The sequence below is a fragment of the Marmota monax genome, unplaced genomic scaffold (assembly GCF_021218885.2).
Source record: "Marmota monax isolate L192 unplaced genomic scaffold, Marmota_monax_Labrador192_F-V1.1 WCK01_AAM20220418_F8-fsc00010, whole genome shotgun sequence".
Taxonomy (NCBI): domain Eukaryota; kingdom Metazoa; phylum Chordata; class Mammalia; order Rodentia; family Sciuridae; genus Marmota; species Marmota monax.
In genome coordinates this window covers 21,049,104-21,068,583 of record NW_026692321.1, presented here as the reverse complement: position 1 = coordinate 21,068,583, position 19,480 = coordinate 21,049,104, and the positions used below count along the sequence as shown (strand labels likewise).

General features: G+C 47.8%; 1 protein-coding gene across 1 annotated transcript in view; it reads left to right on the top strand.

Annotated features, from left to right (window-relative positions):
- Positions 1-19,480, top strand: part of Alk (ALK receptor tyrosine kinase) — a 668,653-nt gene that overhangs the window by 590,297 nt on the left and 58,876 nt on the right. Inside the window, exons 10-11 of the mRNA XM_058578442.1 lie at positions 4,534-4,628; positions 4,799-4,927. Coding sequence (XP_058434425.1) covers positions 4,534-4,628; positions 4,799-4,927 — 224 coding nt within the window. The remainder of the gene's footprint in view (positions 1-4,533; positions 4,629-4,798; positions 4,928-19,480) is intronic.

Below are 19,480 nucleotides of genomic sequence, written 5' to 3'. Positions count from 1 at the left end.
GACCTGCTTGGTGAGTCTCTGAGGCACCCAATTCCAAAGCTGCCCCTCAGAACCTGGCCCACTGCCCAAATGGCCACCTCCCAGAATCCCCCTGGGTCAGTTTTCAACAGGCCTCTCTATAAAGCTGAATGAGTCAGAGTGGATGCATTCTCTCTGCAAAGCCAGGCTCCAACCAAGATCTCTAGCCAAGCCTGTTTTAGCAACAAGCTCCAAATCCCTTTGGCAAGAAGAAAAAGGAAAAGCAACAACAACCCATGCAATCAGAAGTGTCTATTTTGGAGAAACAGAAAGAGCTGGACAGGTCTGGATATGAAGGGGCAGGGAGTGAAATCTCCATTACTAAAGAAAGAGGAGGCTCCCCTGTCACATTTCTTAGCACAGATCAGTGAGGAAGCAGGAGGAAACCTTGCAGGAACTCCAGTGCCTCCTCTCTGACCAGGTTGCCCACCAGAAGAAAGGGAAGTCCTTTCTAGCCATGGGGACTCTGCAGGGGAGTAGTGTACATTCATAGAATCACCTGGATCCTGCAGGTTTGGCATGCACCTTGTTCTCCTTCAGTCCCAGAGTGGTTCACAGGAGCATGTTAGAAGTTTCCCTCAGTCTCAGCTGTCTCCCTCGATCCCACCTGTTATAGTACTCTGACCTGAGACCACAGCTGACTCTGGAGAAAATCTTGGTGTCTGTACCTTTGGGGGAACCTAACTGTAAAGAGCATTTGAGCCAGAATGATTCTGAGAGTCTTGAGGAAGTCCAGCCCATCTCCAGCAGGGAGAGGGTAAACAGAGCCAGGAGGGACCTCTTTTTCACCTAAGTCTCAGGAGAAAACACAAAACCAGGTACCATTCCAAATAGAAAAGCCTAAATCTGGGTGGGACTGACCCACCTGGCCTCTTGGCCAGTCACAGAAAAGGAACTCCTGGACTGGTCCTGCTGTGCCCTCCCTGTCCCCTCACCTGCCACTCAGACCCCATTCCCACACTGCCTCCACTTCACCCTATCCTCCCCACCCCTGCCATGGCGCACCTTTGACTCACCTTCATGCTGCCTTTGTCCCACCTGGCCCTTCCCTGAGCCTCTGGAGCCTGGCACCCTGGGGAAGGGTTGGCAGTGTGGCCCCTGGGTGGACAGAGGCCGCATCACATGTTGTCATGGAGTCTTCTCTGGTTGTTTTGAGAGCTCCTGGCTCAAAATATGCACCATTCCCAGTGTCAGTCAAAGTCTCTTAAACAGCAGCTGTCACTGCCATTGCCTCACAGACACTTTAGAGACTCTTCCATTGACAAATCATCCCAGCCCTGGCTTGCATCATACCATCCATGCTAAGAGGCCCAGTGGCTGTTAGAGAACTTTTCAGAAGTTAATTCTCTGAGTTATAAAGAATGAAGGCACAGAGAGGAGCCGGGAGACCAGGGATGAGAGGGGACACATGCGGCTTCCTGGAAGGGCCCATGGAGGGGACAGCAGGGATTTTCTCCCTCCTCCCACTCCACAAGCATACACATATCGCTTACTTGCTCAGGCACCTCGGGTCCTCCTGGCAGGTGCTTGCACTGCAATCAGTACCTACCTGGCCCCTCCATCTGTGGATGACAGATCGGGAGATCTGGGTGGAAATAGGAGTGGTGGGCTGCTGCAGGGCCCTTGCCCACCTCGGCACAGGAGCATCAGGCAGCTCTGCCTTCCTGATGCTTCTACCTAGGAGTACGCTTCTTTCCACTCCCCCCCTTCTGAGGAGTCTTAAGTGCCTGTTCTCTTAAGTGCCTATCCCTAGAGCTTGCATTTGCTTTAAAGAGAACAAGGCAGCAGTATTAGGACCCTAGGTTCCCAGATCAGTTTCCCAGGCCGGGCTTTGTGCAAGGTGACACAGGCACAAGCCAAGAACTTGTCCACAGACCGTGTTTCCTGTGGAGCCCTGGGGAAATCATGGCTACGCCCTTGCCAAGGCTCATGGAGAAACTCCGTGCAGGCGTGTCAGGTCTGTGTATCAGACCCACATGCAGAAGTGCCTCTCACCTTGCAATTGACCCTGTCTTGTCTCTACCTTTCATTCATCCTCATCCTGCCATGGTGATCCCACCATATTTATCCTTAAAGAGCTCTTTGCTTTTGCAACTGTCTTGTTGGAAACTTGCAATGCACCCCCACCGCCATTCTTTTATGAAATGACAGTAGAGACTCTTTAGCCTGGCCTCTAAGCACCTCACCATCCTTACCTCCATCCACATCCCTCACACCAAGTGAGACAGTCCCTGTCTTGCAACAATTCCTTCTCCTCACCATGCTCTATTCTCCTGGTACCCACATCCTGGTATCCTCTCCTACTTCAAAGCCAACTTAAATCCACCTCCCCTGTGAAGTCCTCTAAGCTCACCAGCCCAATGTAAGTGCTCCTTCCCCACAGCCCACTGCACAGGTTCCTGTGCTCGCTCGCCCAGCATCCTCCCGTGTCCCAGAATAGACTGTGGGCTTCTCCATGGGACACTCCTCCTTCCACACCCAACCAACTACCAGGCCTCACTGCTGGTCTGTCCTGTGGAGGAGGGGCATATAGACCCCACCATGGGGAACATGGCTTAAGGTGACCAGGGTGTCTGGCCAGGGATACAATAGATTCAGTCATTTCTTCTTTGGAATCAAAGCAGATTGGGTTCTCTAATTTTGGCTATCAGACAAAAAGGATTGTGACCAGATTTCACAAGATAGGTGAAGGCCCAGGCAGAGTGATGGAGTAGTAGTTCAGTTAAGAATAATCAATCACAAATGCACTATTTAGTTAGAGTTAACTCCAGGACTTTCCTCCATGGGAGGCACTAACTGCTCTCTGTCCAGAAATCACCCAGCCAGCATCTGCCTCTTCTACACGGTGACCAGAGGTCATCAGCTTATGGTCATAATGGGGACTTCCCACCCTGCTGTGGCTAACTTCTGGCTCCATCTTCACTCCCTCGCTACAAATAAGTGTGAGCACATGTTCTCTCCCCCTCCTTTTCCTCCCTGTGTGCCTTTCTTCCTTCCACGAACAGGCTGTCTCTGGTCATTCCTGCAACCCTCCCTACTCTGCTGGCTCCAGGCTGTCAGTCCCACCCCTGTGCTAGTTTTCCACTCTTGCCACGCCCCCCATTCTACCTGGGTTTGTTCGTTCTCTCTCTCTCTCTGTCTCTCCCCCCACCTCTTTCCCTCTCTCCCTCTTTCTCTCTCTCCTTTCCCCCTTTCCTAACAGTTTTATCAAGTTAAAATTTCCACACCATAACATTTTCCCATTTTTAGTGTACAAATCTATAACTTTTAACAAACTTACAGAATGATGCAAAGAGCACCACAATCGGGTTTTACAGAATTTCCATCATCCCAACAAGAGCCCTTGTGCTAGTTTGTAGTCAGTATCATTCCCACTCCCAGCCCCAGGCAACCACTAATCTATTCTCTTTCTTTGTAGATTTGCCTATTCTCGATGCTTCCTGTACATGGAATCGTTCCTTATGAGGTCTTTAATTTATTCTGGCTCCTTTAACTTAGCATAATGTTTTTGAGATCCATCTATTTTATAGCGCGTCTCCTGGCCCGCTCTTTTTTTACTGCAGAATAGTATCCCACTGTATGGCTACAGGCTTCAGCCAGTCACCAACTGACAGGCATGGCTTTCCTCTCTTAATATTTTAACATCTATGCCATACACTTCACACTCTTCAGCAGGTAATTCTGGATTGACTTCCTGAAGGGCGAGAAAGGTTTTCAGGGTTCTCAGAAAAACTTCACTTTATAGCAGGAAAGAGCTGGTTGGCTGACAGCCTTACAGGAGGGTAATTTCCCAGGAAATAAATGAACCAAAGGTATTTTTCACTGTTTATTTCACTCTAAAGCTTTCTCTGGCTGCAGTCGGAGGACCTGGCCCTCCAAGGCTAGGAAAAGGCTGGAAAGAAACATGATCTCAAGGAGTCATCATGAACACTTTATGACCCACTCTGTTAGCTACAAACACTCCCAGGAATAATAGCCATATCACTTAATATTTAACAACCAGTTGGGAACTGCAAGTGATGGTGGCCAAGACCCAGGATGCTTGAGGCCACTACCACCAGGAATTAACCCTTTGTTTGCTGGTAAGTGGGAAAACCCAGGGGGCACCAGGGAAGGAGCTTCCTTGCCTGAAGTGACGAGCAAGGGGCACTCGTGTTCTTTAAAGGTTGACACAGAGTATGTTGATATTTTAATAATGACTTCAATCCCATGGGTAAGCACCAGCTGAATATCAAACCCACACTTGCATAACTCCTGTAACCCCAGAAAGCAAAAGAGGTCTCTTCTGGTTTTCAGGGAGTCCTGGGCCCAGTCCCTGGACTCCAAATTGGTTTTTTAAGGTGAGGCGCCAGCTATCGGCAATCCTTCTGAAAAAGTTATGCTCAGTGTTGGAGAGGTTGCTCAACTGAAATTCTGAGCTAGGAGACCAGCACACAAATGCTGGACATCATTCTAGGGCATGCCCCATCCCCCCACCCAGGTTGCTTCTCACACACATTCCTCTTGACACTACAGGTTCTGGCTGCAGATGGTTGCATGGTGGGGACAAGGATCCCGAGCCACCGTGGCTTTTGACAATATCTCCATCAGCCTGGACTGCTACCTCACCAGTGAGTTCACCCGGCCCCAGCCCTCTGTCTGCCCAACCCCAAGGACCCATGGCTGTACTACCCTCCTTAACCTAAGCCCAATCATCTCTCCCCCTTCCCCAGTGTGAACTCATCTCTCTCCCTGAAATTGAGCCTCATCTAACTCATTCCGTGGGGTCTTCTCATTGCAGTCAGTGGGGAGGACAAGATACTACAGAACCCAGAACCCAAATCGAGAAATCTGTTTGAGAGAAACCCAAACAAGGACCAGAAAACCTCGAAAAATACATCTGAACAGCCTCCCACCTTTGACCCGACAGGTAAGGGTTCAGCTCACAAATTTGAGCAATGTAAATTCTGGTTTCAAAAGGCAGAAGAAAGGTACGTGCTGTGACTGGGGTGGGGAGTTATGGTCAAAGAATAATACGGCCAACCTTTAAGAGGAACGTCACTTGCATTTTGGCTAGGAGGCCCCAAGAGAAAACTGTGAGCGTCTCCTATTGCCTGAGCAATGGAAGCCACCGGAAGTTGTGTGAAGGAACAAGTTTCCTCCACATCTGGGGAACCCCAGGCCCCACACAGATGGGAGAACCAAGCGGGTACTCTTTCCTCAACTCAATTCCTTGAAACTACCTCCATCTACTGAAGAAAGCAAACCTGACCACCAGATTCCCTCTCTTCAGGAAGAGGGTTGATCTCTAGGCCAAGGCTCTTACAGAAGAGTGGGCCACCCTACCAGAGCAAAGCCCCAGATGCCTCCCCAGAGCGGGATCCCTGACAGAGCTCTTCTGATCAGTGTCCCCCAGGCTAGAGGACTTGTCATGGGGATAGGTGCCACTTCTCAGTCACTCTTCCTATCTCCAAATTCAGTGGATGGTCCTGGCGGTTATGAGATCAGAGGCTGGGAGCCTAACCCCAGAGAAGCTGAGGCCATAGAGACCTCATCCCAGAAAGTGACAGGGTTCCTCCAGGGTGGCCTCAGGGTCTGAGCACGTGAGGCTTTTCAGACACCAGTAACCTCCGGAAGCCTCTGCCCGGCACACAGTCCACCTGCACTCTCTTTCTCTTTTTCCTAAGAAACGTGTTTATCACAATGACACAGACATGATAAATCTCTGATTTCTACTTATGATGTAAAGTTCTTATACAGTACAAAGGATTAAAAATAAGGTAGAGACTACACTTTGCCACTAAATTTACTGATTCTCCCTTATTGATTAATGTCAGTTTTGTTTAATCCTTGGAGAACTCCTTTCCTTTCTGTCCCCCTCCCAAAAGCTACCTTAAGACTGACCCTCACCCATCCCTGTCTCCTGCCTGATCCAACCCAACTGCCAACCCCATGGGAAAGAGTTTGTTGCTTTTCCTATTGTTTCTGACCTTTGCTGCCTCCTTCACCTTCCACTAGAACCTGAAAAACTTTTCCATTCTTCCACACAGAGGGGAACCCAGCCTGCAGGACGCCCAGCCTGCAGGACGCCCAGCCTTCTCTATTTCTCCAAATGCCCTCATGGTTCATGGAAATGTCTAACCTGAGGGAAGCAGCCTACAACCTTTCCCACCCAGTGTCCCTTCCTGCCACTCAATCCCAATAATTCACATCCATTTACATGTTCGCCTTTGGCCAACTACTATCCCCTTGTGATAAATTCAGGAAATTTTTACAAATTTGTAACTTTATAAACTTAGGAAAGAGACCAAATTTTCCTTTTCAGTATGTTAGGAAAACATGGAAGCAAACCCCCTGCTCTGGCCTAACCACCGGCACTGATTACATAGCAGGGCTCCAGAAACATCTATTGATTGACTGGTGGGCGGCCGGAGGCTGGAGCTGGGTTCTCAGATGTCAGCAGCCATCAGCCCTGCAGCTGGCACTTAAGACACAGCCGTCCACCCTGCCTGAGTCTGGGTTTATTGCCACATAACCCCCACTGTCCCTAAAAGGCTAATCAATAAGGGCCTGCCCAATGGCCACTCAGGCTAATGAAATCACGGGATGGCTCAAAAGTGGTGAAGACTCCCCACCACTTCCAAATAGAATTAGAAGTGAGTGGAGCCTGAGGGGTGGGAGTGACTTCCACTGAAATGCGAGCTTTGCCTACCAAGTATCTCCACCCCAAGTCCTCAGCCCACCTCAAGATACAGGCAGTAGCTACTGACCAGTGATCTCTTCACTTCTGGATGGAAGAGGACATTGAGCCAAATACATCCTTGGGCAGCCTCATCAGCCACCCGGGGCTCCTTGGGAAGGCTCTGGGACACCTAAGAAGGAGCCACTACTTTCCCAGGAGCCCACTGCCCCATGGAAAAGCAGCTTGGGTGCTCAGCAGCAGGAGACATCTCTCCATCATGACTTAAAACCCCTAGTTTCATCCTGCTAAAGATTCTTGCAAATCTGAGTTCGCCTTTGGCCAACTACTACCCCCTTGTGATAAATTCAGGAAATTTTTACAAATTTGTAACTTTATAAATTTAGGAAAGAAACCAGATTTTTCTGTGGAGGTGTGGGTGTCTCTGTTTGGAGGGCAATTTCCCAGGAAAGGTTCACTTAACCCTTGGACTCAGCCTCATGGTCAGGAGGAACTGGCCACCTTACCCCTACCCTCACCTGGCTTTCTCCAGACCCACCTGCAGTCCTGGCTCACTTGCTCTGTGGCCAGATCTGAGCTCAGACATGCTGAGCAGATGTGACCCAGGTGAGGAACTCAAAGAGCTCCCAGTCTAGAACAGGAAAGGGTTGGTAGATGATTGATTGAACTAGAGTCATGTGCCTCCAACAAAGAGGGCCAAGGAGGGGTCCTGAGGATTCTTGAAGACCGAGGCCAGGCCACACCTCTTCAGAAATAATCACCCAGCAAAAACATGTCCCTAGCACCTCCCCTGTTCCCAGCACTGTGTGTGGCTACAACAGGGATCAGGCTGACCAGACTCGCCCTTCTGGAGCTTCTGGCCTGGGGGAGGAGAGCAGCCCGTGAACCTGCAGGATGGGCCTTCAGTGCCAGTTGTAACCTAGCTCAGAGCTTCTAACCTGGCAGGGACCCCTAGAAAAGGACGGAAGGACAGGGCCTGGTGTGGGGGAAGAAAAGGAACAAACACTGAGTGGCCCTGATCCTGGGCTACAACATGGCTTTGCCCATCAACTTGTCCCCACATTAGCCCTGAGATGGTTACTGTTGTTACCATCATAGGGAAAAAGAAAAAGCCGAAAAGGAATTCAGAGTCCCCTGGCTGGCAGGGAGCGGGGCCAGGGCGTGAACCCAAAGTGCACACCCTCTCACCCAGCTAAACCACGGCCAGGTACAAACGTCTCCTGTCAGAGATAAACACCAAAATGGGAAGAGGTAGGAGAGTGCCCCGATAAGAGCCCCTGCATGATCAGTAAACGAATCAGCTCCCAACGCTGTGACAAAGAATCGAGGAGACAAGATAATAAGATTTTCTTTCCAAAGTTCAGCGCTGTCAGTTTCTGCTGAGCTGGAACAGGGGTGGCTGGTGGCATTTCTGCTCTCCTCCAGGCAGGTGTTAGAGCCACCCCTAGAAACACAAAGGCCAAATCAGGCCTTTGGGAAACGTTAGTCACAAAGCTCCCAAATTTCCCTAAATACGCCTCATGTCCCCCAAGCCATTCAGCCTGACTCCCTCACCTCGAGCCCAGCGGGGGCAGACTGAGCCGCTGGAGCGTCTCGTCAGGGTAAAGGCTGTCCAGGTGCTTCACAAGGGGTTCTCGGAAGCCTCTGAGTCACTTTAGCTAATCAGATGAAGAAGCTGAAGGAGAAAATGGGGCAAGTATTAAGTCCAGGGAAATTACATTTGTCAGCTTTGCACATGCAATTACGCTAACCAAATGGTTGGGATAATGCAATCACGGCTGCAGAGCCGGCCCTTGCCCTCCCTCCCTCTCATTCTCCCGCCCCCACCACCACCTCTCCCTCTCTCCCTGTCTCCGTCTCTGTCTCTCTCTCTGTCTCCCTCTCTTGTGGTAAGAGACGATGTTAGAGGTGCGGGGATATAAGTATGCCCTGCCACCTCCCTGCCTGAAAAGCCCGGGTGAGGACAAGCAGTCCCCAGGGGCCAACACGCCTCTGCCCTCTCCTTGGAGCTCAGATGCTACATTGGAAGATCTAAAGGGCTTCAGCTCAGTGAACATGAGACCCAATCCCACAGTTCCAGCTGTGGAGTCCTGTCTTTAAAACCACATCCTTGCCTTTAAATCATCTGGTAACAGTTTGCTTCACCATTTTCAGAGTGTAGTGTGTATCTCTTGCCAAAGTGGGGAGAAAAGCAATGAAATGTAGAATCCTGTAAGAAAAGAGGATCAGGGGTCCAAAGCTCTGCAAGGGGTCCCGGCTGGTTTGCACTAGCAAGCTCCATTCCTGGGGCCACTCCACCTCACATGACCTCCTGGACATGTCAATGAACCTTCCAGTAGCAGATTAGTAGCACCTGGGGTGAGAAGGACTGATGTGAACACAGACAAGGGCAGATATTGCTGTTTTCACAAAGTCAGGTTTGAGGTAGACAGTCTCCAAGTCCCTTCCCATTCCTAGCCCCACGATTCTGAGGGCCGACGGGATTTGGCGTAAGGGAGCTGTAGCTTTATTTGGTCCATCTCTCCAATTAACCTGTGGCCCAGCTAATGTGCCCAGGAGTCAGGGTGACAGACTGTCCATTTCCACACATGCTCCTGTGATTCAAGAACAGATGCCAATTCCAATGAGAAAGTTTTATGTGTTTCATATAAATTGATTGGGTCTATTTCTGCTAAATGCATTATCCATTCACCACAGAACAACTATTAGAGTTAATAGAATTTGTAGTTAGAGCCATTATGTTCCAAGCACGCCCTTCTAAGGATGACGGCATTATTGCAAGGCAGGCTTTGTGGGCCACCCCTTCCCCAGAGCCCATCTTCCCACTCGGTGGGCTTTGTTTCCCTCGGAGCCTTCTGCACACAGACCCCTGCCTCCCTGGCCAAGTTTACTTCAGCGACACACCCCTGTAGGAAGGCCCCTTCCCTTTGGTTCACCTGCTCCTAACTAAGGTGTTCAAATCCAGTTCTAAAAGGTCCCATGGTCTCATCGCTTGTTGGCATCACAATCACCCCATACCAGGCTGGGGGTCGAGAGGAAGCCAAGATGCCTTCTTTTAGTCATTGTTCTTCACCGTATGCCAGTTTGGGAGGCAGGAAGTCCCAAGATGTGAGTGGTCAGGAGACAAGTCCCAAGATGTGAGTGGTCAGGAGACTAGTCGGGGTGGGGGGAGCAAGAGAGCCACTCAAGTTAAGCTCTTGTCATCAACAGTATCCTAGAATTGCCCAATTATGGGCATAGTCCAGGCCTTCCCAATGCAGCAGTGAGCTATTCAGCCCACCAGGGACCTAGATACAGGCCAGGGTTTCTCCACTGTCCTCATATCATCTGCACCTGGTTCACCATGCTGAGGGGGGCATCTGCAAGTGCTGCTTAGTAAACATGCAAATTTCTTTGGTTTGTGTAGAGGGGAGTGAGGGCAGGGGTGGAGTTGTGGGGACGGGAAGAATGGTAGAAAGAGACAGACATCATTACCCTACATACATGTATCATTACACTACTGGAGGAACTCTGAACCTGTACAGCCAGAGGAATAAGTAAGGGAGCTCCGACAACTCCCTTACTCCATTTGTATACTATATGTCAAAATGCATTCTACTGCAAAATAAATAAATAAATGTTTATTTTTTTTAAAAATGCCGATTTCTGGGCCCCTGCAGCCCTGTGGAATGCCTGGGAGTGGGAGGCCAGAGTTCACATCTCAGATAACCCTTCAGGAAGGCTTGGTTAGCAACAAAGTTTAGCAGCCCAGGACTGCAGCCCAAACTCATTGCAGAGGAGCAGCCTGGGCCTGGGGAAGGTGGTAAAGTGGGCTCAGAGCCACACAGCATCTTTTAAGTTTGTAACAAAGAGCAAAGGCCTGGTGTTACGTCATTCTCTCATCACACAGGGATAGTAACTGCTGTTCCCTGAGTATTCCCTGGGGCAGGAAGTTTGCTCATTATCTTATTTGTTGGTGCCATAACATTAGCCCCCTTTAACAGATGAGGAAACTGAGGTCCAGAGAAGTTAAGTAATTTGCAGTGTTATACAACTTTTATAAAAGGCTAAAGAGCAAGTTTCTTTCAAATCATGCAGAAATTAAAAGTTTTCTAGGCCAATAATAATATCTAGAAGGGCAAAGTTGTGATAAAGTAACCTGAGAGAAATCCCTTTGTTGGAAAGGTGTTCTAAAAGGATCTCTTCGTTCTGAAAAACCCTGCTTCTTATATTAGTTTTTGCTTAAACAGAACATCAGCATTTTCACTAACATTTAAGACAGTACACCAGGAAGGCAGCGTACCCACTCCTATAAGAAAGCTGATAATTGCCCCTAATTGGCATTCCTCCATGCACCCCAGCCTTCGCGAGTGCACCTGGAAGCACTTCTGTTAGCACCCCTTCAACCAAGGGGAACAACTCTTTAAGGAGAGGGAGGGATAAGACCCTAGATACAACCCTTGGAAACTACCAGGGCACCAGCCACTCCCCTGCTCAGCCAGCTGCTGTCTACCCCTGTGCTGTGTGTTCTTTTATTTTGCTAATTTTAGCTCATCACCTCTTTATAGCAAGCATAGGAATGGTGACACCGGAGGCACCAGCCTTAGCAAGGCTTAGGCTCCCAGTCACTGCATCAAGTTTGGCATCCTCCCCATCCTCCCCACTTTTCATTTGGGTGCATCTCACTGCCCCTACCCCCAGGAGCTAGTGTCCCCAAGGTTTAGGGGACTTGGTGATCCCTTTACTCACATGAACAAGTTTCTCCCAGTGGAAGAGGCCCTGCCTATGAGACAGCCAGTCACCATCCATCCCCAAGAAGTGGCCAACTCCAAGGACCAGAGTCTGCTCGGTAGCCAAGGGAAAGAAAGCACTTCCCCAGGGACCGGCTGACAGTGACAGGGTAGAACTGAAGACTGGGTTGCAGGCAGAGCACCCACCAGCAACAGAACTTCCTGGTGTATGTGCCACCATTTGTTAGCCACCAAGTTCCATTTGTACACAGATCTACCGGCTGTTCCTAAGCACATTTAGCATCCTTCTCCTTGATTCTTGCTGAGCCCTGAGGGTGGACACCACTATGAGGAAGCAATGCAGCACAGGTTTAAGGCCACAGCCCTGCTCGAAATCTCAGCCACACCACTCACGTGAAGTATCTCCCTTCTCCATTCTGCACTTTGCTTCCTTATAGCAAAAATTGGTGTATTTATTATCCTTATTTACATTGCATGGTTTGATAGGAGGGTCATATAAATTGATGTGTGTCAAAGGTTTGGAGAGGTGACTGACAGAGTAAGCTTCATGAGGCATGGCCATGGTCCCCATCTCTTTTAAAACAGATGAAACAGAGGATCAGAGGGTAGGTGACCCCCTAATAATCCACTGCAGAGCCAGTGTTCAAAGTCAAGGCTGCAACTCCAAAGCCTTCCTTTCTCTAAACCCACACCACCTAGGAACGATACCAAATGTCACCCGACTGCTCACCAACACTGGGAGCCACCTATGTGGGCGTCCACACGGGCTCTTTCTCTTCCCTCTCAGAAGACTCAGCTCAGTGCTAGACACACACAACAGCTCTGCTCTCCCTGAATCCTGGTCCTAGAAAAAGAACTTGTATAGACTCCAGTTCAGTCTAACAGGCATGCTCAGGGTACCTCGGGGACTGTGACTATGACCAAGTCAAGCACTGCACAGGAAAAATGGGCCACCCAGAGCTGTGCCACATGAGCCCCAAGTGAAGCCACAGTTCTCCCAGCACAAGAGAGATTCTGGTCTCTTCCTCAGTCTCTGATTCTGATCCCATCTAGAATTAGGACCAGTGGCCCTCCCAACCCACAGCTCTGACTTGGTCCTGTCCTGAATGGGGCATGACCAATTATTCTGAACCAATTATTTTCAAAAAGAAACCCAGTGTCCTGTGAGAAAGCCAGGCCTCAAGTCACTTCAGAGCACTCCAGTCAGCTCCGACAGAGTCCAGAAAGCCTCATGAACTCCAGCCAAACACTCCGTGGTGGTGGAACTAGGGCAAAGCTACTGGCAAGTCACCTAATGCCATAGGGGGCCGTGGCTCCCCCGAGCAGCCGGCGGGAGCCGTTCCCTTCCTGTTGCTCAGCTGGTCTGAGAACACATGTTGTTTTTTCCCATTTGTTTCAGTGACAGGTTACATAAGTGGGAGACAACAAATGATCCAGGAACTCCAGGCTCAGCACTGCTTGATTAAGACCATTTAGCTCAAAGACCAGCGGCACACAAAGGGCCCCTCCATCAGCAGGAGTGCATTAAGCACTGGCTGTTTAGGAAGAGCACTTTTAATCATCAGTCTTCTCCCAGACTCGCTGCTTCTGCCTGTAAAGCGAGCCCCCATCCCCTCAGAGCCTGCCCGCTCCCTGCTTGTTGCAGCCAAGCGTCATTGGCCTTCACAGAGGAGTGTGACTTTCTAAATTCATCCAGGTCTGAGCTGGACAGAGGATCCAGGAGGACAGAGGCTAAAATGCTTAATTACAAAAGGGAGTCTTCCCTGCTTTCCCCTCCCAAAAGGAAAAGAAGAGGTGAAACTGCCTTAGCGATCACCAAGTCAAGGAGGAGAGAAAGCCCAGGTAGAATTCAGCCCAGCCAGTAAGTACCCTCCCTGCTGGGTGCTTTAAAAAAAGAAAGCCAAACTTTAGGAGAGGGACTTTGAATGAGTGTGTAGTTATCTATTGTTTTGAGACACATTACCATACACACAGTGGCTTACAACACATTTATTTGTTAATCTGTTTCTTATGTTTCAGCAGGGTGTTCTGCTTCAAGGTGTTAGCTAGGGCTGGGGACTCATCCAAAAGCTTGACTGGGGGAGGATTCCTTCCCAAGTCCACATGGTTGTTGGCAGTTCCTGCAGGTTCCGGCCACCCTTAGTTTCTCCTGGCCACAGCAGCTTGCTTTATTGAAGCTAGTAGAGTAGAGAGAAGGAGGGAGGGAGGGAGGGAGGAAAAAGTAAGCCAGCTAGCAGGACAGAAGTTACAATTTCAAAGTCATGAAAATGACATCCCATCACCTTTTCATGTTCTATTGGTTAAAGCAACTCACACGTCTTACCCATGCTCAAAGGTAGGGGATTAGGTAGGATGTGGACATCAGGAGACAGGAGACCATCTCAGAACCATTCTACAATGGTTGTGTGCCAGAGATCACCCAATCACCAGGAAACCCTGAGAGCCCCCTGGGGATTCTCACAGGTCATCCCAGCAACTGGGGAGGTTAAGGCAGGATTGTAAGTTCAAGGCCAACCTGGGCAATTTAGAGAGACCCTGTCTCAAAATAAAATTTTTTAGAAGGGGCTGAGAATGTCAGTCAGTGATAGGACAATTGCCAAGCATGCTTGAGGGCCTGGGTTCAATAACCAGTACCAAAAAAAAAGAATTCCCAAAATCCAGCTCAAACCCGACTGTTCAATATCTCACAGGAATTTGTATATTCAAGAAGCACCTGCTGAGTGTCCCAGTATAGCAAAGAATCCTAGAGACCATGGTTCTTTCTCAAAGCTGTATATTGTAGTGAGCAAACAAGACCATTTCTAATGGCTTCAAGAGTTATAAAATACTTTTCTAATATAAAATGTTGTGTGGTACTGCTATTAACATTATTAGCAAAATGTATAACCTAAAATTTTGGGCCAATTCAATCAACCCTCAAATGTTGCCATCTCTAAATATTTAAGGTATTTATGATCCATCTCCTCCTACAAGCTGAACGCTCTTTGGTACATACATGTAACTGTGCATCTAGGTATACTGTCTTCATTATTTTTTATAAAAGTTTCAAGCAAATCTTGCCCCAGGGGAAAAGGAGAATATTTCATATTTTGGATCCTCTCCTTTAGTGAATTCCCCAAACCAATTTCCATGTAAAACCCTCATGCTATACTCTGAATAAATAAATGACTTCCAGGTAGAAGGTTGCTCCCAAAGGACCCAGGCATCACTATCAATGGAAACAGGATCTCTTTTGTCTTTTAAAGCTTGTCAAGATATTGGGAGTCATGGAAGCTCTGGAACCTTCTCCATAAAAAATATTTTTACACAAACACAAGTGACGAGATTGGAGAGAATTGATTTGTTTTTATAGTGAATGTTGACAGGGCCTTCATAATAAGGTGAGAACATATCGTGTTCTTCTACTTATTATTTGTCTGTAAGTGACTCACAGATTAAATGATCATATCCCAGGACTGACGTTAACATGTAAAGAACATAAGGCATAGTCTAGCAACGGAACTGAGAATCAGAAAATCTCCCCAGGGCTCAGAATGGCTGCCTGGAAAAAGAGGACTGTTCCTTTCCCCTCGAGTGGCTTCCTGATTTTGATCCTGCTAACCTGTCCGTTCAGTCTCTCAACTGGTCAGTTCCGTCAACCATTGGGGTAGTGGGGTGTTCCCGCTGCTAAAGAGTGGGACTCCCATGTTTTCTCAAAGACTGCAGGGCCCTCTGTGTCTCAGCTGTGTGTGTGTGAGTGTGTGCTGGTGTGTGTGTACGTGTGTATGTGTGATCCAGAAAGTGTGTGAAGGTGTATGTCCAGTTCTTTGGGAGCCTACCTTCTTTCATTCATGCTACAAAGTAGCTTCCATCAAATATCTATTTACTACCAGAACTACTCTGCTTAACCCTCCCTCATGGCTCTAATATGAATACAGGAGCTCAGGAGGGCCAAAAGCCCCACTGATCCCTCTGTATATATGACCTCCCCCTCTGACTACCCAACTGGGTTTGGGCCTGGTATGTGGCCTAATCTCTTGTTTCTATTTTGTTTTGCTTGTCTTTAATTTAACAAAAATGTATTAACCACTTCCTATGTGACTGACACTTTTAGGTCCTGGACACAAGGCAGGGAATAAAACAGAGCAAGTCCCCTTCTCAGAGGGTGCACATGCTAGTGTGTACACATGACATAGTTTCAAAATGTGATGTGCTCAGAAGAAAAGGAAGGGAACATAGATGACAGCAACAGAGCACTGTGGTGTGTGCATGTGTGTTGTGTCAACGGAATTTTTTTTTTCATACCAGGAATTAAATCCAGGGGTGCTTAACCACTTAACCACTGAACCACAACCCCAGCCCTTTCTACTTTTTATTTTGAGACAGAGCATCCCTAAGTTGCTATGACTGGCCTCAAACTTACAATCCTCCTGCCTCAACCTCCAAAGCCACTTGGGATTACAGGCATGCACCACCGTGCCTGGCACAATAGAGTACTAAGCAAGAAAGTTTCAGGGGCCTTCAAGTGTGTATCAGGGCAGAACCAGGAAATGCTATGGTTACTGGTATTAGAGTCCCAATTTTTGTTCGTAACTGGTGTGCCCTGGGGAAACTTCAAGGCCTTCCACAACATAGATACCACTCTCATAAGCTCTAGAGACCTTGACCATAAAGTGTGCTGAGACACAGCAGAGGGTGAGTGGAGAAGGGGAGTGTGCCTCCACTGAACTCTCTGGGTCAGTGGGAATGACCTGGGAGTTGAAGGCCATGTGCAGCATCCAAAGAAGCAATGGGAACCTGGTCTCAAGCCACTGGCTTTGCTATTTGAGAGCAGCAGGATTCTCTGGTCAGTGGAGCTTTCATTGAAAGTAGAATAGAGGTCTTGATAAAAGATGCTCCAATCAGACTGAAGGAGGACCCAACCAATGGTTGGGGACCCAAGAAAGAGTCTAGTCCCATAACAAAAATTATTTTATAGAAGACTATTGATGTTAATTATTTTTGTTATGGGACTAGACTATTATTTTTGTTATGGGACTAGACTATTATTATTTCAGTGCCTGGTAATATCAGGATTCATGGCTCTGTGGTCTTCTTGGTCTTTTCTTCATACTTATTGTCCTATGGTTACAAAACACATGACCACATTATAGGTCGAGAACAGAGAGAACCATCAGAGAACCATCTCTTCCCTTCTTTCTCTAGCCTATTGATCTTGAATTCTTCACCTTTTCTGTTTGGCCACTGTTTGATCCTAATGCCTCACTGATTTCCTTTCTGCCCTTGACTTTGGGATTTCTTACCCTCCGTGGTGTCTCCCTGTCCAATTCATCTGAGATGCTCAGGGACCTAGACCTGGCAGAACATTTGTTCTTTCTAGCTCCAAATCCCCTGCCAATTGGGCTGCCTGTACTTCCATCAACCCATCTCCCAGAGGCATTACAGTCCCAAGGGCCCTTGTAAGGATTTTACTCTGTGAGTTTGGCCAAACAATAGGCCAGATCCTCTAAAGTACAGCAGTGCAGGGGCCTGGACTCCCACATGGTTGCCTCTCTCTCTCTCTTAGGAGGCAGCAAATCCTTATGACATAACCCCATGGGTGCTACACTAGATCAAGTCTTCTTTCCCACTTTTTATATAAAAACTTCCGAATGCACAAGTCCATGACTCTTCAGGCCTGAGTGGGGCATAGCTGGTTCTGAAACTCCACCACCACTTCCCACTTAAGCCTCAGCCCCAAGTCCTATGCATAGCCACAGATGGGTGAATGCTAGGTACCCATGTCAACATCAATGCTTTATTAGCACAGCTTTGGCCCAAAGCCAACTTGGGAGTAACCAAATTAGCCCTAAAGCCTCCCTTAACTTAATTTTTACAGCTCTGCTTTCAGGATAGTGTTTTTTCTGTGACCTTTCTCTTCTCCCATGTGTCAGTGACTTTCCCTCGGGGAGCAGGGGGTGGTTGAGCACACAACACAGCAGCCATCACAGGAGCCATTAACTCCTACAGATTGCGGGGTGTCAGAGCTGTTTAGGGTAATTCAGTCCTGAAAGCAGCTTTTATCTCAACAGCCCTGACTTGCCACCCCTTTGATGGGGAGCCAGCTCACTCTCAGATCTGTCTAGCTCCCAGCCGGAAGGAACATGGGCTTCAGGTCTTTGTCCCCTGGGATACTTCAGCATCGTCAGGCATCTCTCCTGTCTAGAGGAAGACCAAGAAGTAAAAGTATAAACTAGATTATGCATGTGAGCACATCTAGCAAAAGGCAGGCTGATAATATAAGGAGCATCATCACCGCCTTAACTTCTCACTATCAAAAAAAAAAAAAGAACGACAGAGAAATGACCAGAAAGCTTTGCAGGAAGGAGTGGGGAGGGCAGAGTGAGCTGTTCAGGTGTACACTTGTGCACAGATACACAGGTACAGGTGCATGCACAAGCATAACTGCATGCATCGAATAAGGCACATCTGTGTATATGTGCACATATGTACACACAAGGAAATTCATTCTGAGAACATGGGAAATTCAACTGAAAACTGTGTTGTAGAAAGAGCCAGAGTGACACATTCCTCCTCACTCATCCTCCGATTGGCTCTGTCATCACAGGTCTGTTGTTTAACTTTTCTACATGATTCACTATCTTATGACATAAAAGTAACAAATTTCCCCCATCCTTATCCACTGACCTAACATGATTGTGAGAGCTAAGTTTATTGGGGAGTGGAGATGTTACAAAAATATACTGTAATTAAACATATTGGAATGAAGACCTAAACATTCAGAATCACAATAAGATCCTTTTCTCTGAAGTTAGACTTCCAGTACCTTCCACCATCCACCAAATATGAATACCAACATTTAAATACTTTTCACAACTGCAAAGTAAAGACTGAGTGCTCTTCAGCCTGAAACAGGGAAAGACCACTCTCACCTGACACTGTAAAGTAAGATTAAACAGAAGAAGACATGCTGAGATTCTGAGGAAGCAGAGAAGAAATGAATCCATGTAAAATATTTATGCCTGGGATCATTTAGCGAAGGGTCAGATCGCCCTAAATAACTCATTAAGTTTGGGGAGCCCTACCAAGAAAAGATAAAATTATGCTTAGTGGGTTGATTCCAGGAGAGGTAGAAGATGCTGTAGCAGCAGATTCAAGGCCATGGTCACTGGGGACATCCCTGAGGTGAAATGAAAATGAAAATCCAGGAGTAAAAAAAGCAGGTGGGGGGATCTGTCCAAATAAGTGCTATAAAGAGGTTGATCCTAGCAAATGAGCTCCGATTTTTTTTCACGCTGTAAATTTTTTTCGAAGACTCAGAAAAAGGCTGTGATGGTGGTAACAGCCTAGAATTTTTATCTCTCTGAATCCCTACATTAAAACAGAGAAATTCTATATAAAACCAAAAACCCTTCAACTACACTTACAACAAAATTCAATGACAATTTTTCCTCCTCAGACTCTAAAATACAAGTGAGTGAGGACAAAGCATCACCTCACATCATACACAGTATGGTAGCATTGGTACAAGAGCAAGGAGAGGGCAGGACAGGGGGCCCCAAGAAGAGCAGCTGCTAAAGTGGGAGAGGCTCTGCCCCACCCAGAGGTGCCTGAGCACAAGGGGCCCAAGGAAAGAGCTGAAGGGCCCCGAGGAATCTGGCCAGGTCTCCTTCCCAGGAAAGCATCCACACTGAGAAGAAATTTCTAGAAGTGAGTCAGTATTGAGTAGGATGGGGATTGTAGAGACAAAAAAATAAGAGGATATCCAGGTAAAGTGGGCAGAGCCAGAAGCCTGGAGTACAAGCCGCCATGTTCTCAGGTTCACAGGAGAGAGCAGAGGGTGCCCCGGGAAGTTCAAAAAGTTCCTGACCCCCAAAAGCTCAGGAAAATTAATTTCACATAAAAACACATAGCAGAGAAGTATCAAGGTCAAATCCTGTACAAAATTACAATAAGAAAAAAAAAAAGAACAAAGAGGGCAGAATAACACCCCTGTAGAAAATATAGCCTACCAGAAAGATCTGTCCTGGTCTAAGTCAAAACAATAAACTCTGATTTCAACATGAGCTAAGAC